This window comes from Lycorma delicatula, chromosome 2 (genome assembly GCF_047948215.1).
Source record: "Lycorma delicatula isolate Av1 chromosome 2, ASM4794821v1, whole genome shotgun sequence".
Lineage (NCBI taxonomy): Eukaryota > Metazoa > Arthropoda > Insecta > Hemiptera > Fulgoridae > Lycorma > Lycorma delicatula.
The window spans coordinates 52,761,976-52,777,096 of NC_134456.1; the positions used below are offsets into that span (position 1 = coordinate 52,761,976).

Sequence of the window (15,121 nt, forward strand, 5' to 3'; positions counted from 1 at the left end):
ATCGATTAAAAATCCATCTGATTTTATAAATCGAAATAAATCTTTATTAGAAAAAACATTTGATTAATTTTTCAAATAATAAATATTTAATTTAATGGTTAAACGCTGCCGTGAACGCTTAAGTACAGAAGAACAACACTTTGATCATTTCCTCTGACACGTATTTAATATTTAAAAAAAAAAACTTTTTTTAACTGCTTTTTTATTTATATTTTTCGAATCTGACTTCTGGATTTTTACTACATTTAATTTTCTAAATAAATTTAAAACTTTTTTTTATCATTTCCAGTTTTTATTTAATAATACTTTTTTTTAATTTATAGTCGCATCAACAATTAAAGTCATTAGCGACTTATCAGTGTAATGTAGCTGTACCGGTAAATTTTTAGTCTTGAACAAACTCAGGTCGACTACTACTGAGACGTGTGGTTAATTGAAATCCAACCATCAAAGAACACCGGTATCCACGATCCGGTATTCAAATCCGAATAAAAGTAACTAACTACCTTTATTAGGATTTAAACCTGAGAACTTCGACTTCGAAAATCAGCTGATTTACGACGACGAGTTTTACCACTAGACCAATCCGGTGGGTTAGTTTTTATTTGCTTAATATTATAATGTTTAATGCTATTATATATTATCCTCATGAAAAATATTTATAATTAAACCTTGATTAGTATGGTTTTTTAAGACTCAGCTAAATCAACTCCTTTGGAAAAACTTTTTAATGATTTACTAGTTGAGGATAAAGGTTAGCGAAAAATTTTAAGAAACCTAATTTAAAATAAATATAATTTTAATAGAAACATTTTTGAGATATCAAACTTGGTTCCTTCCTCAATCTTGCGGAGTTTCATTTTGTTTACACTTCGGGAATTTACTTTGTTAAAACGATTTTCACAAAAAAGAATTAAGTAAAATTTGTTATATGTTTCGTGCAAAATATTATTTAATATTTTAACAGAGAATCCCTCTGTGATTAATAGATAAGAAATGGTACCGGGAGATTATCGGGTAATTTAAATCGGATTTTTTAAATTAAATCAACCGACTAATATTAACTTAAATTTACTTAATTTTTTTTTTACCTCCCAGACCACCGTTAGGTATTGCTTCAGAGAATGAGACGAATGATTTGAAGCGTGTTTGAAAATCCATGTCTGACCGGGATTTGAACCCAGGATCTCCGGATGAAAGACCGAGACGCTACTACTCGCGCCACGGAGGCCGGCAATATAATTATCTTACCTTGAGTTTATTGCCGAGACCCATAGAATTGTAAAGCGTTTTTTTTTTGTCTTTTTAATTATAAAAATCAGTTTTGAACATCTCAGAATAAAATATTTTATTTTTATAGCTTATATCTTGATAATAACTATAATTTATGTATTATTGTTGTTATTATTATTCAAGGAAACGAACTTTATAATCATTCTTATTTTTTATCAAAAAAAAAAATAAGAAAATCTGAGAGAAACACTAATAAAAAAGAACTGATGGTTAAAGAGGGATGAAAGAAGTAGATAATAAAAAAGAAGAAAAAATGCGCATAAAAATAAATCAAAGAAGTTTCCTTATATTACAGTAAATTACATGACTTGAGGTGGTTGCGTGCAATAATACTAATCACAAGGTTCAAGATTACCAACCACCCTCACTTTTTGCTTAAAACTGACTCAGTTAGTTTCTTTTACTACTGCTTTATAAATTTTAATCATTTCATACTTTTGAATGTTACTAAATTATTTTCCTTATAAACAAAGAATATTTCATAAATACATATATATATATATATATATATATATACATTACTGCATCATAACATTTATGAAAATTTTCAACAACACTTTTAAAATTACGTTATTAAAAGTAGAAATTAAATTAGATTTATTTATTAAATAAATTTAACAAAATTACCCGTAAATATAAATGTGTACATTAATTTTTTTTGTATTAGTTCTTATCTGATATGATCTGAACAAAAAAGAGAAATTTAATTATTAAATCTAAGATATTGCAGATCTTTTATTTTTAAAACTTTTACAAACTGAATTAATCGGTGATAATCCAAACAATAATTTATTGTTTGAAAATTCAACTTTGGGAATAATTTAGTGGCTGATATAGCTGAAATAAGATAAACTGATTAGTGACTACTACTTTGTTTTTAGTTTATTTTTTGTATTTTAATTTTACTTCAATTCACCTCTCTTTATCACCTCCTGAATTACTTTCATTTCATTTATTTATATACATCATTGCTTATTTGTTTTAAATATGTTCTTATCTTAAATTTAATTTTTTTTCTCGTTTGAATTATATGACTGATGAATTGTTTTCCGAAATTAAAAAAAAAAACAAAGATGGACGTCTTGGTTTCCTTTTTACGCTTTATGCGGTACCTTTACCGTGTAACGTTAACCGTTATATTTTTTTACGTTTGAAAATAATTGTACTTCAAAAATTTATTTTGTGTGCGATAATTTTACTTATTTTGCGGTGTTTCTTCAAAATCAAATATCTGAAATTGGATAATTTGTGTTTTGGCAATAGTAATCTTTCCAATTGTTCAGTCGTTTTAGTAAAACGGTAAGAAAAATAATTAGTTAATCACAAAGTATAAACTTTTTAAATTAAACAAAAATCAATATATTCAGTTGGGTTCGTTTTAAATTTTACTGTTTTACATACGTAAGTTTAATTATAAAACAAAATACAATTGATTTTAAATAAACTTAAAGTGAAGGTTAAAAGTTGTTAACTTTACGTGCGGCCTTTCTTTCTCACTCGATCATTCATTCTCTCTTTAACCTTGATACCCCAGAGTTGGATCAAGGAAGAGATAAGTAAAATACTGATGTAGTGTATCGGTTTCAAATTTGATTCCTTTGGTAACCTTGGCTACGATTCATCTGTCATTCTGACTCAATCTTGCACTGTCGGTCTTAAAAGTAATCTTTATTTTTAATGTACGACAAAAATAAATAAAGCCAATACAAATTAAGTAAAAAAAAAAAAAAAAAAAAAAACACGTAGAAATTACTGGCTATACCATTAGCTAAAAATGTAATTAATTACCGTACCTAGATAGATTCTGGTAAACAACCAATACAAATTTGAATAATAATAATAATTTATTAACTTTAATTTCTGGCAATAATTGATTTATTTTTAAAAAATGATAAAATGGATTTAATTGCTGATCATTCATAATAAATCAATAGTTATTATGTATTAAATAAAATTGAAGTTATCATAGAAAATTTTATTTTGTTGAAAAGGGATCTATCTCACAAAAAACTATAGTGCATTTCATCCCTTATTTTTTTCTAATACACAAATTTTATTCGATCGTACCAGGATGAGGAGTTAGGTGGTCATTTTTTTGTTCGTTCGTTTGTTCATTTGACATCCAGAACGTCTACATTAAAAAAAAAAAATCAATTTTCATGAAGTGCATATCAAATGATTTTCTTCAATTTCATGAATTACAGTACTACTAAATTTATGATTTAAAAAGCAAAATGGTATACAATATTTTTCTCAAACTGAAGAATTAAAATTGCTTGAATCTTATCAGTAGGATTATCAAAAAAGTGTTAGACAAGTGTAAGGTTTTATGTGTAATCTATATAAAATTTACATTATTCAAAAGAAAATTACATTTGTAGTCTACGTACATGCATGTTATAGTGTTTCCTAACAATAATAATAATTTAGTTAAATTTATTTAAAAAAAATATTTTAATATATTAAATGATACAAAAATAAATAATAGTATTAATAAGTAAGATAAACAAATAGAAATATATATATATATATATATATATATATATATATATATATATATATATATTAATAAATATGAATTTATGAGTAAAAATTGAACTGTTTAAAAATCTTTGGAATCAAATACAAAAATGAATGTTTATAAAATAAAAATTAACTTTTTGATAGAATTTTACAAAATTAGATCCACAATGCTTTCCATCTTATTACAGTACATGAATAATTTATAAAGTTATATGAGGAACTGGAACAAAGATAAAGATAATTTATGGATACTCTTGGAGCTCCTGAAACCTTTTCTTAAAAAAGAGAATTTAAAAAAGGATACAAAAACGAAAGTAATTTTTCTAAAGCGTAAAAAGAAATTACTTGAAATTCATCTAATGAGCTATAAAATCAAAGTAGATAAGAAAAAAATACAAGGTATATTATATTGGTTCCGAAATAGAGGTGTCCCATAATTTTCTATATGTAGAATACATAAAAATAAATAAATAAATAATGATGATAATAATAACTACACAAAAATAAATAAAAATGGTTTTCATAAAAAAAAAACTTTATTTTTCTAGATATGAAACTTATGCAACATTCTGTAAGGCAGAATAATTTTAAAACTTAAAAAGAAATTTAGCCAAAATAATCATAAAATTATTAACAAGAATGGATTGCTTTAACATAATATATTAAAAATTGGGATTTATCTACAAAATATGTTTTTAAATTGTAGTTATTTACTAAAAGAAAAATTTCACCTTGAAAAATTTTCACAGTGCTGCAAAACAACTAAAAAAGCTTTTAAATAGTGAATTTTGTAATTTATTTAGATGGTCTGTGGAGACATTACACTAATTAACCAATGGTGAAGAATAAGTTACCTTTAGTAGAGGAAATTTTATTTACTTTGACCATTTTTTTAAAAGATAAGACGTAGAGCAAAGATTTTGAAGTAGTCGTAACTAAATATTTCGACAATTAAAAATTATTCTTAACTAATGTTCTATGACATGTGGGTGTTTTCCTACTTATTGTTTGATAATCTGAACTTTAATATTTTTCCATAAGTATCTTTTGGGGAATGATATAATGAGATAATAGGAATTTTGCTTCGATCCATACAAAAAAATCTGATTTAACGTTGCAATATAAATGAAAATTCATCAATTTTTTAACTCGTTAAAATAGTTGAACCCTATATTTTAAGTCGTTACTAAAACGAACATTACGAAATTTTTCATTTTTAAAAATGATTATTCTTCAATGAAATATCAATTATTCTACAATATTTTTTGGTCTACAAACTTAATAGTTGTAGCAATCTGACCCAAGACAAAACCATTCCCAAGAATAAAATCATGCCATGCCAGACTAACTAAGAAAGTGAGAATGAACTAATTTCTTACTGTCTTCTTCAGTAAGCCGAAAAAAATGTCGCATATCAGTATGCTGAGTCATCTGAAATGCAGGTAATATTAATCTAAAAGCGATACCTTCATTGTGTTCAACACAACAAAAAATAAAATAATTACAAACATAACAATGAAAAGCGTTAATTTTAATAGTCGCAGAATATTTTTCTATGTTAAACGAAGATATATATAATTTAAGTTTTTATGTTAGTACTTCAGTATTATATAAAATTTCATATAATTCACATATAATTTAATATTACTATTCATATTAAATTAGAAGGAAGATATTTTAAATAGATTGGAATTATTATGATGTTTGAAAAATAACTAAGGAAGCATGAAAGGACCATTTGTTGAAGGGAAAATGATTGTTTTCGTTAAGCAAAGGTTTTCCTCATTGGTTGGATACATTTGGTATTCTCATATTTTTTTTAGAAATAAATAATTTTTTTGCGATTGAGATGTTAAGATATTTATATATATCAACAAAATATTGAGATATTCTATTTCAAACGGAAATACATGTAAGTATTAAGAATATTTTATAATTATTACTACCTTAGTGTTTCATTAAGGCCTTGTTTTTTTAGAAGTCCTTATATTAAAATCAAAAATTAGTGCGCAACTAATGAACATCATTAATCTCAGAGAAAGAAAGCTACTAGTGTCACATATACCTGGGATGCTTTACACATATCAAAAGGATAAGAAATACTGAGATAAGCGGTGTATATCAACAAATTAATAAACCCTTTCTGGAGGAAATATTAAATTACATACATGTCTTTATTCAGCAATACTTCTTATCTGAAAAAAATTATATTTTAATTTAATATTCTTTTATTTACAATCGGGCCTGCTATAAAGGATATTTTGAAACTATAAAATTGATATTTGAAAACGGTTTCATTATATTAGACTTGATTCGAGTAAAATAACTGAATCTGAAAATAAGAAAACCATGAGTAGCATGTAATGATAAGATTATGACCACGGAAGAAATGAATGGAGGGAATGCATGCAGCACTCACTACTCTTGGGGAAAGTTTTATGAGGTTTGTTACCCGTCTGGTGTAAAAGATAAATGAATTATGATACTAAAAAAAAGCTTAAAATAATTTTATACAAAAGTACATTAAAAAGTGTGTCAATTATCTTATTACTTATGTATTTGATTTTTTTTTTATTGTAGCAGTATAATTGTTGTAATGATGACGAATTTCAAGTTTTGAGACTTATAAGACTGTTAATTAATGAAAGAATTAAATTTTTTTTCGTTGTTTGTCGCTTTATAAAAAGGTGATTTTTTTCACTCGACTATCTCAGAAGACGTGTAAAAATGTATTTGAGTAGTATTTTTGATTGTGCCTTTCTAATTTCAAAAATTGTTTGCAAACGGTTTGTTCAGACATGCTCTTTCATCGCTTAAAGTATAAAAAAATATATGGAAGATGCTCTATTTTAATTAAAAAATTAAAAAAAAAAAAAAAAATCATTTCAAATTTATTAAATCGGGTAAAAAATATGGCTTGAAAACCGGATTTCAAAATCATATTGCCCCGTAAATATGTTAAATACAAAAAATAGTTACAAAATATTAAACATACATAATTTATTATAAATAATCATAAAATATTAACATATAATTGAAATGATTTTAAGTAATGCTCGAAAAATATGAAAACTCATTTAACTAGATATTTTTAAATAAATTTAAACTGAATAACTGGAAATTTAATAACTGGGGAAACAATTCCTTGGAATGCAAATAAGACGTTGAAAATAAAAATACTATTCTTATAATTTAAATTAAAATTATGAATTCAATATTGAATTTATAATTTTCAGTTCTTTTTTATTTTTATAAGTATATATAGCTGTTCAGAAGTGCATGACAATTTTTATTATTATTTGAGTTTTGTACCAGTATCAGAGAATATATATTTATAATTACATTATAAAACACTAAATTGAAAAATTTCAGGCAAATGAACGACGTCATTGTCATCAACAAGATTATATGACAACCTCTACGAAATTTTGATTTGGGAGAATTAGAAAATGTGTGATTTATACTTTCTTTCTCTCAACTTAAGAAAGATAACCGACAAAATTCTAGTTCGAAAAATATGATTAAAAGTATGAACTTCACGTTCTGTGAGTTTTTACTTTTAATGATTTTTCTTGCTTTTTCCTGATATAGTTGATGTTGGTCTTATGATATGGAAGTCATGGAAGTCATAAAATATTAACTCTCTTATTTGGGTTATCTATGAGCTCTTTGTTCGTAAAGAGAACTTCTTTTGAGGGAAAGCAAAGCTTAATGAGTTCATAACACTGTTTATGTTGTTAAGCGTTAACACAAAAAACACTTATTTTTTTGGTTAACGCTAAACAATAGTATCAACAGTGCCGATCTCCGTAGCTGAGTAGTAACGACTGGCCTTTCATCCGGACGTCCCGGGTTTGAATCTCTATCAGACATGGCATCTTTCATACGCTACAAAATTTCTTTTCTGTGCTTCTGTGATGAATAAATTTATCTGTCAAAAAAAAAACACAATTTCGAACGACGATTATTCGGCAATAACGGCGTGGAAAAGAGAACGTATATGATAATAAAAAAAACACTGAAAAATATTATTCTATGATAAAGCTTCTATGGTGGGTTTTTTTTTTTTAGTAAGGAATTTTCACTGACTGGAAGATCACGAAAGTTTGATTTACTACTCCGTAAAAATGAATACCTTATTATTTTAAAATGATAAAAAAGATATATATTTTTTCAGTTTACTTCTTTCAAAGATGTGCTGAGTTAATTTAGTAAAGGTAAATTAAAATTTATTTATTTTTATTTTTTTATTTAATGAAAATGTAATTTTTATCTACACACACATCGTATGTATGTGATGTTTTGTGAAAATTCTCTTTTAATTTATTGAAATATTCATACCGTTAAAGAAATAATTTAGGATACACACAAAAATAATCTAAAATTAAAAAAATTATTATATATTGTTAAACTTTGTTAGCATTTTAATAGTTTAAATTTTCATCTGCTCTTTAGAGATAAAGTTAAAAGTGTATTTTCACCTTACGACGTTTTATTATTATTATTTAGATTTAATTATTTTATTATCGAAATACATATTAACATAATGAAATTGATTTACTATCGAGAAAATTTTACAAAAATTCAATTAACTTCAATTTTGACCTAGTATAATTAAAAATGTATGCCTTAAATTATAATATTTCTGGCAATTTTAACGAAAAATTACTTAAAGACATTAAACATTTACTTAAGTTATACATTAAAAATCTACTTCTGGAATGTGGGAAACTCCCCATCAACTCTTCATTTATAAAAAAAAAATATTAAAAAAAAAAAAATAATTGTTTAGACAGCCAATCGTTATAAACCGACAAAAGGAAGCAAAATCAATAAAACTTTTAGTTTTCCAGCAACGATTTTCAATGAACGTTTGGTGTGGTATGATCGTCAACCAATTAATATACCTTTTCATACTAGAACAACGTGTCACGGAGAGAAATTATCTTAATATTTAAACAATAAATTTCTTACAACGCTTGAAAATTTCTTATCGTCGAAACGAATTGAAATGTACTATCAACTTGATGGAGCATCTACCCTTTCACGAATGAATTAAGACAATTCTTAGATGAAATATTTACTAGTAAATGGATTCGACGTAGATGTGCCGATAGATTGGGCACCTAGATCACCGTACCTTACTACCATAGATTATTGCTAATGAGGATGTATGAAATGAGAGATATACAAGCAGAAAGTAGACACACGTGATGAACTGATGGCTCGCATTCTCAATGCTACTGCCCTATCACCTAGGAACGGGAAGATACTAGGTTGGCGAAAGAAAATGTAATGAAACGAGCTGAAAAGTGCATCGATATCTATGGTGGAATTTTCGAACGCTTATCATAAATTAATACAGTAATATTAAACCACAGTGAGTATTTGTTTTTAAAGTAAAATAAAAAAAGTATTTTAATTTTTCTAAATTTATTGTACTAAAAATAGATGTTTTTAATTTTTACAAATTCATAACATTTTCCTGTTACGTTTTGTTCTATTTTATTTTTAAAAATAAAAGTTGAATTTTTAGACTTTATTACATTTATTTTCTCAGAATTAAATTTTCTACAAGTTTTGATATAAAATTTATACATTTGTCTGTCATTTAATAAAGTTATTCTACTTCAAACCTTAAAAAAATGTTTCTCGTAACCGAATTTTTCTGTTTTACATTGGATATTATGAAGACTACGGGAGATACGGTTCTAGGACCTGTTTTATTTGATTTTTCAGGTCAGAAAACAAAAAAAAAGAAGAGAAACCATCAAGTTTACCGCTTTATATAACGCCTTAAAATTTCAATATGACCTCCTTTTACCGGAGGAGTTAAAGTTCGGGCGAAATTTTTCGCTAGCCAAAAATCGATAACAAAGTGTTTTCTGACATAAGTGTACAACAGATATTTTCCTTATTTTAAACTCTAGAATCAGTTTTCAAATTATTTCCCTTTCCACTTGAATCACTCTGTATATCGGTTTCAAAAAAAGAAACGTTCTCCTTTCAAAATTCTCTTCTTCAGTTTTCATTGTTTATTTCATTCAAACTTTACCCCTTCACTAACTGCCATCAATTCCAATGATTTTTTTTCTACGCTTTAGAGAAGGTTTTTTTTGTCATCTCGTAGTTTCTTCCAGATAAAATTTAAAGAATAAATAATTTTGAGATAAAAGAAGTTATATGACTGCATAGACGAATTGAAAATATTTTTTATTTCTTTATAAGAGTATTGTGTTGTTATAATAATTTATACATTTTTAAGTAATTTTGATATTCAATGTTCTGACTGAATGTCGAATCAATCTTCTGATTTAACGCGAAATTTCAAGAAAACAGGAGAATTTACATTAAAATAAAAATTAATTTAAAAAATCCTTTTTTGATTTTATATTTTATATAAATATACATGTATAAAGTAAAAGTAAAAAGTAATAAGTTAAAAATAATAGATAACTCGCATTCCAGAGGACCTTACCCCACCTCGAAAGTGGTATTTTTACGCCTTTTCTCTTTATTACTTTATTATTTGTACATGCAGGTTTTTCGGTGTATTATTTTTTTTTACGAAAGTTTATTACGACGTGCGTTTATTGAGAAGTGTGTTTTACTAGTTCTAACTTTTAAATAAAAGTAAAAGGTTTAAAATAAAAAAAAGTTATACAATAATATAAAATTAAACCATTCAGTTCTTTTTAAAACTTCGACTTTTTGAAGTCGGCATAAAAATTAAAATCTATTACTAACTTCTTATCGTTAAATTTAAAATTTGGAATTTAAAATACTCAAAAAGACTTTTAGGCATTTTTTTAAAAGGTTGTTTAGTTTTTTTTGAATTTATGTTATAAAATTGATAACTTATTTTTTTAAATATAAATTGCACCAAATATAGGAAAATGAAAGGATTTTTTATCGTAATCTTCGCCACACAATGTATCTAAATTTATTGGTATATCCATTTAAACACTTAAATGTGTGCGTTAAAATATTCCTTGTAAATCATGGTTTTTTCTTTTCCACTCACGATGTAGAAGTTGTTACAGTAATTTTTAGTGGAAATGTTTAGAAAAAAAGAATTAATTTAAATTATAAATGAATAAAGTAGATTTTCTTGTGTTTTTTTTTATAATGTGCAATAACTTCACTCTTACAATTCTTATCTTCAGTTTCAACATTGTAGCTAAATTTTTTAATGAATTTTCATTAAGAAAATTAGACATATGTACATATATAAATACAATTTATATATAATTTTTTTTTCTTCTTTTTAAATTCTTAAACATATGATAATAAATATTATTTACGTGGTGTAATTTTAATAGTTTATAATTTTTTACTCTGTTCTAAGTAAAAACCAAAACTAAAAAAAAATAAATATTTAAAATAATTTTTTATTAATAATTTTAGTCATATTCTTGTTTTTTGTTTTAATACCATAATTTATTAACACCTTTAAAATTCATCCTTTTTTCCTATTCATTCCTATTTATAGGATATTTCATCCTATAATCAACTTCTAGGAATGAATTTCTACTTTATTTCTGTTTAACTGAGGTTTTCTTAGTGGGTAAATTCAAAATAAAGTATAAAGTTCAGCATACATAAATTATTTTCAATCATGAAGTTATTTTAAAGGATTTGATTGTAGTAGCATAATTATTGTTAATCTGTTATTTTCTAATGTCATTAGAAAATAAAGAACAACAAAGAAATAACAACAATAAATCATAATAAGGAAAAAAATGGAAATGGAAATGGTCTTTTCCAGATTTAGGCAGATTATTCTTTAATAGTGGCGTTAGTTAAATTTCGACGATAAAGGTATACTGATAATAAACTTTTCTTCATCTACATTAAATACGAATATAATTAACTAAATTTTTAAACAGAATTCTAACAAAAACAGAACAGCTGATGCTGAATCATACCAACCATAAGCCCCAAACGAAAATTACAAGATCTATATTGTGAAAAGGATATATAAATCGTAATTATCAATTTGTTTTATAAAAAATTTACAATGTTTGTCACTGCTTTCAAATTAATTAGTAAGTAGAAAAAAAGAGGAAAACCTTTAAATATATGGACGCCGGTGTATTGGCGATATAAATATAACCTTGACGTACGAAAAATTTATTTAAACATAAATTAATTTGTATAAAAAGGTGTATATAAAAAGGTTTTGTATAAATATTAATATTTGCATAAATATTTTGGATCGTTTTTACATATTTTGGATTTTTAACAATTATGTTAAAGATCAAAAATATTAAAACGAAATGCGTTCAAATTATTAACCTAACTTACTTATAGATAAAGAAGAATAAAAACGAATTAAACAAAATCTGATGTGGTCACCACATGACTTCCTTGTACACCTATTAAATTATATATACACATTTTTTTTTTTAAATGAAAAGGACATAAAATTTCATTTTATTTTATCAAATTTTAATAACTTGTGATTTTTTTTACTGAATTATTATTTATTGTAAAGACAACCAGAGTCTAATAATTATTAATAAATTAATATATTTAGATTAAATATATGTACGTATGTATCTCGCATAACTCAAACGTTTTTAGGCACAGAATGTTGAAATTTTGGATTAGGACTGTCGTAACATCTTAATTGTGCACCTCCTCTTTTGATTGCATCTACTTGACCAAAAATGCCCAAAAAAGCCCAAAATCCATTTTTCTTGGATTTTGGACTTTTTCTTAATTGTAGTAATAAACCTTCATCGAGAGCTTTTCAACGACGTGTTATAAGTTGTACTTATTCATTGTTTCGAGAGTAATAGCCAAATAAAATTTTAATTAATGAAATATTTGAAACATCTTACATGGGAAAGGCACATCGGTTCGAATTCAACTTCATTTCCTTTTTTGTAATTTTAATATTTATTGATTTATTAATAAAATATTAACGTCAGATTGTAAAAAATAAACATTACAATAAATAATAATTCAATAATAACAATACAAAAAAGCCTTTCATCGTATGTACAGACGTCACGCCAAAAGTAGTCAAAATGGATTCAGGGAAAGTCAAAATGAATATTTCCGTTGAAATCTGAAAACCGAAATTTTTTGCGATTACATTACTTATTAGTACAAAAATAAAACTGAAAAAAATTATTTGATAGAAAATAAGCATACTCTCATAAAAACCAAAACGTAACACGGAAAAATAAAATAAAAAAATAATAATTTATTACCTTACGCCTTCCAAATGGTTTATAATGGTGATGGTTATCTTTCCTTAGTTGTCGACGAAAAGCCATTTTTTATTTTATTATTTGAAAAATTATAAAAACAATATGATAATGAATTACTTCTGAATAATTACAATGAACACAAACTAATTAGAATATTATAATAATAACATATATCTACTTTTTTAAACGAACAGATACACAGAACACTTAAGACGATAAAACACTTATGAACACTTTTTAAAAACGTATGCTAATATATTGTTTTTATTTTTAAATTTATTATCTTTTTAAACTAAATTTTAATTTATTGTCAGCTGACAATATTTATTAAAATTGTCCCGTTTGAAATTATTAATAAATTTAAAAATGATTTCATTACTTTTTCATAATAAATTTTCATCATAACTATTTTCATTACACTTTTATAAAATGAATATTTTTTTAGTAATTAAATGTAATATTTTTTAAGTCATTATTGTTTGTTCTATGTTATAAAATAGGCTATTTAGTTAGTTAGACAACTTTATAAAAGTTTCAAACTATTGTTACTACCGGTTTATTAAAAGGCACAATAATAACTGTTAGATAACCACTGTTTGATGAATAAATAAATACGTGATAATGTTGTTATTGGCTAAAGATTATAGTAATTTAAAAAAGTTATTTTTTCTATATATTACATAAAACGAACCGTCGTCCTAGTCCGATAGAAACTTTTTAATATAATAATTTAAAAGAGAAACAGTAGGTTAGTTGTGGGCTTTAGTTATCCCAGCCAGTAGCAGTCTTGCTATAAATAGTGTCCGGATTCTGCCATTATTGAGGTGTGTGTGTATGCATTTTGGTTAAGACTGAAGACAAGAGTCTCCCGCCAACATGTGTATCAATAGCATAGTTAACAAACTTAACGAATAAAACTTCCCGCCAAATGGAATAATCCTGTTTTATGATAAAATTTATATTATAAAATATATTTAAGTTCTTGACAAAACGTGTTTATTGTATGCAATTTTATTAGTTGCGTTTTATCTTGTCAATGATAATTGAATACAAAATGTCGGAAAAGTAGAAGGTAGCGTTACATTCTTACTACCCACTTTTCTGTTAACCGTTGAAGTCTTATTTTACAATTCAATTAAAATTTTACAAAAAACTGAAGAAAAATTTAAGAGGAGCTAATAAAAGTTAATACCAAGAGATAAATATTAAATATTAAAAAACACGACTGCCAAAACAAAAATTTTGCTCTTTAATGTAGGATAATTACTGATATAGGATAATTAAAGACCGTGTGGGTGACAATTTTGTACATAATATTCATATATAGTATAATTTTTTCAAACTTTTTAATTTTATTTAAACATATATACTCGTATATATATTTATATAGCCTATGACACTCCCGGTAAAGTAATGATTCCAATGCGGGGTCATGCATCTAAATCGGTTCAGCCCTTGAAATGCTGTGGTCCCCACGGGAAGCCCATTACTGTTAAACAGAAATTTTTGAAATTTATTTAATACTATTTTATTTTACGTAAATTTAATTTTATTAATTTTGTAATATTATTCATTCGAATCATTCAGTTCAAACCCAGCTCACACAGTGAAAGAGGCTTACAGTTCACAGTTCATCAATATAATTCATTAAATTTTATGCTTCAACCGGCAAATCTCCACTCCTATACACACACACACACACACACATACATATACATACATATATACATATATATACTTAGTATATATAAGTATATATAAGTATAAGGATTCCAACGCGGGGTCATATATATAAATCGATTCAGCCGTTGAGCTGCTATGGTGGAACAGATATACTTACATACATACAACCTTTCTTTTTTCTGTTTAGCCTTCGGTAATTACCTTTCAGATAATATTTTAGAGGATGAATAAGGATGATATATATGAGTGTAAATGAAGTGTAGTCTTCCACAGACTCAGTTCGACCATTCCTGAGATGGATGGTTAATTGAAACCCAACCACCAAAGAACGCCGGTATCCATGATCTAGTTTTCAAATCCGTGTAAAAATTACTGACTTTACTAGGACTTGAACGCTGGAA

The 15,121-nt window shown here is 25.5% G+C and overlaps 1 protein-coding gene across 2 annotated transcripts in view; it reads right to left on the reverse strand.

Moving 5' to 3' along the window:
* The window catches only part of Ca-beta (Calcium channel protein beta subunit), a 222,683-nt gene extending 208,833 nt beyond the window's left edge, over positions 1 to 13,850 (reverse strand). The window contains exon 1 of one of the 2 annotated variants that reach the window (XM_075355308.1): positions 13,038 to 13,850. Coding sequence is in view for 1 of the 2 variants with exons in the window: in XM_075355307.1 (XP_075211422.1) it covers positions 13,038 to 13,103 (66 nt within the window). In the remaining variant the exon portion in view is untranslated. The remainder of the gene's footprint in view (positions 1 to 13,037) is intronic. The other variant, XM_075355307.1, reaches the window with a different exon arrangement.
* Positions 13,851 to 15,121: the final 1,271 nt, after the last annotated feature.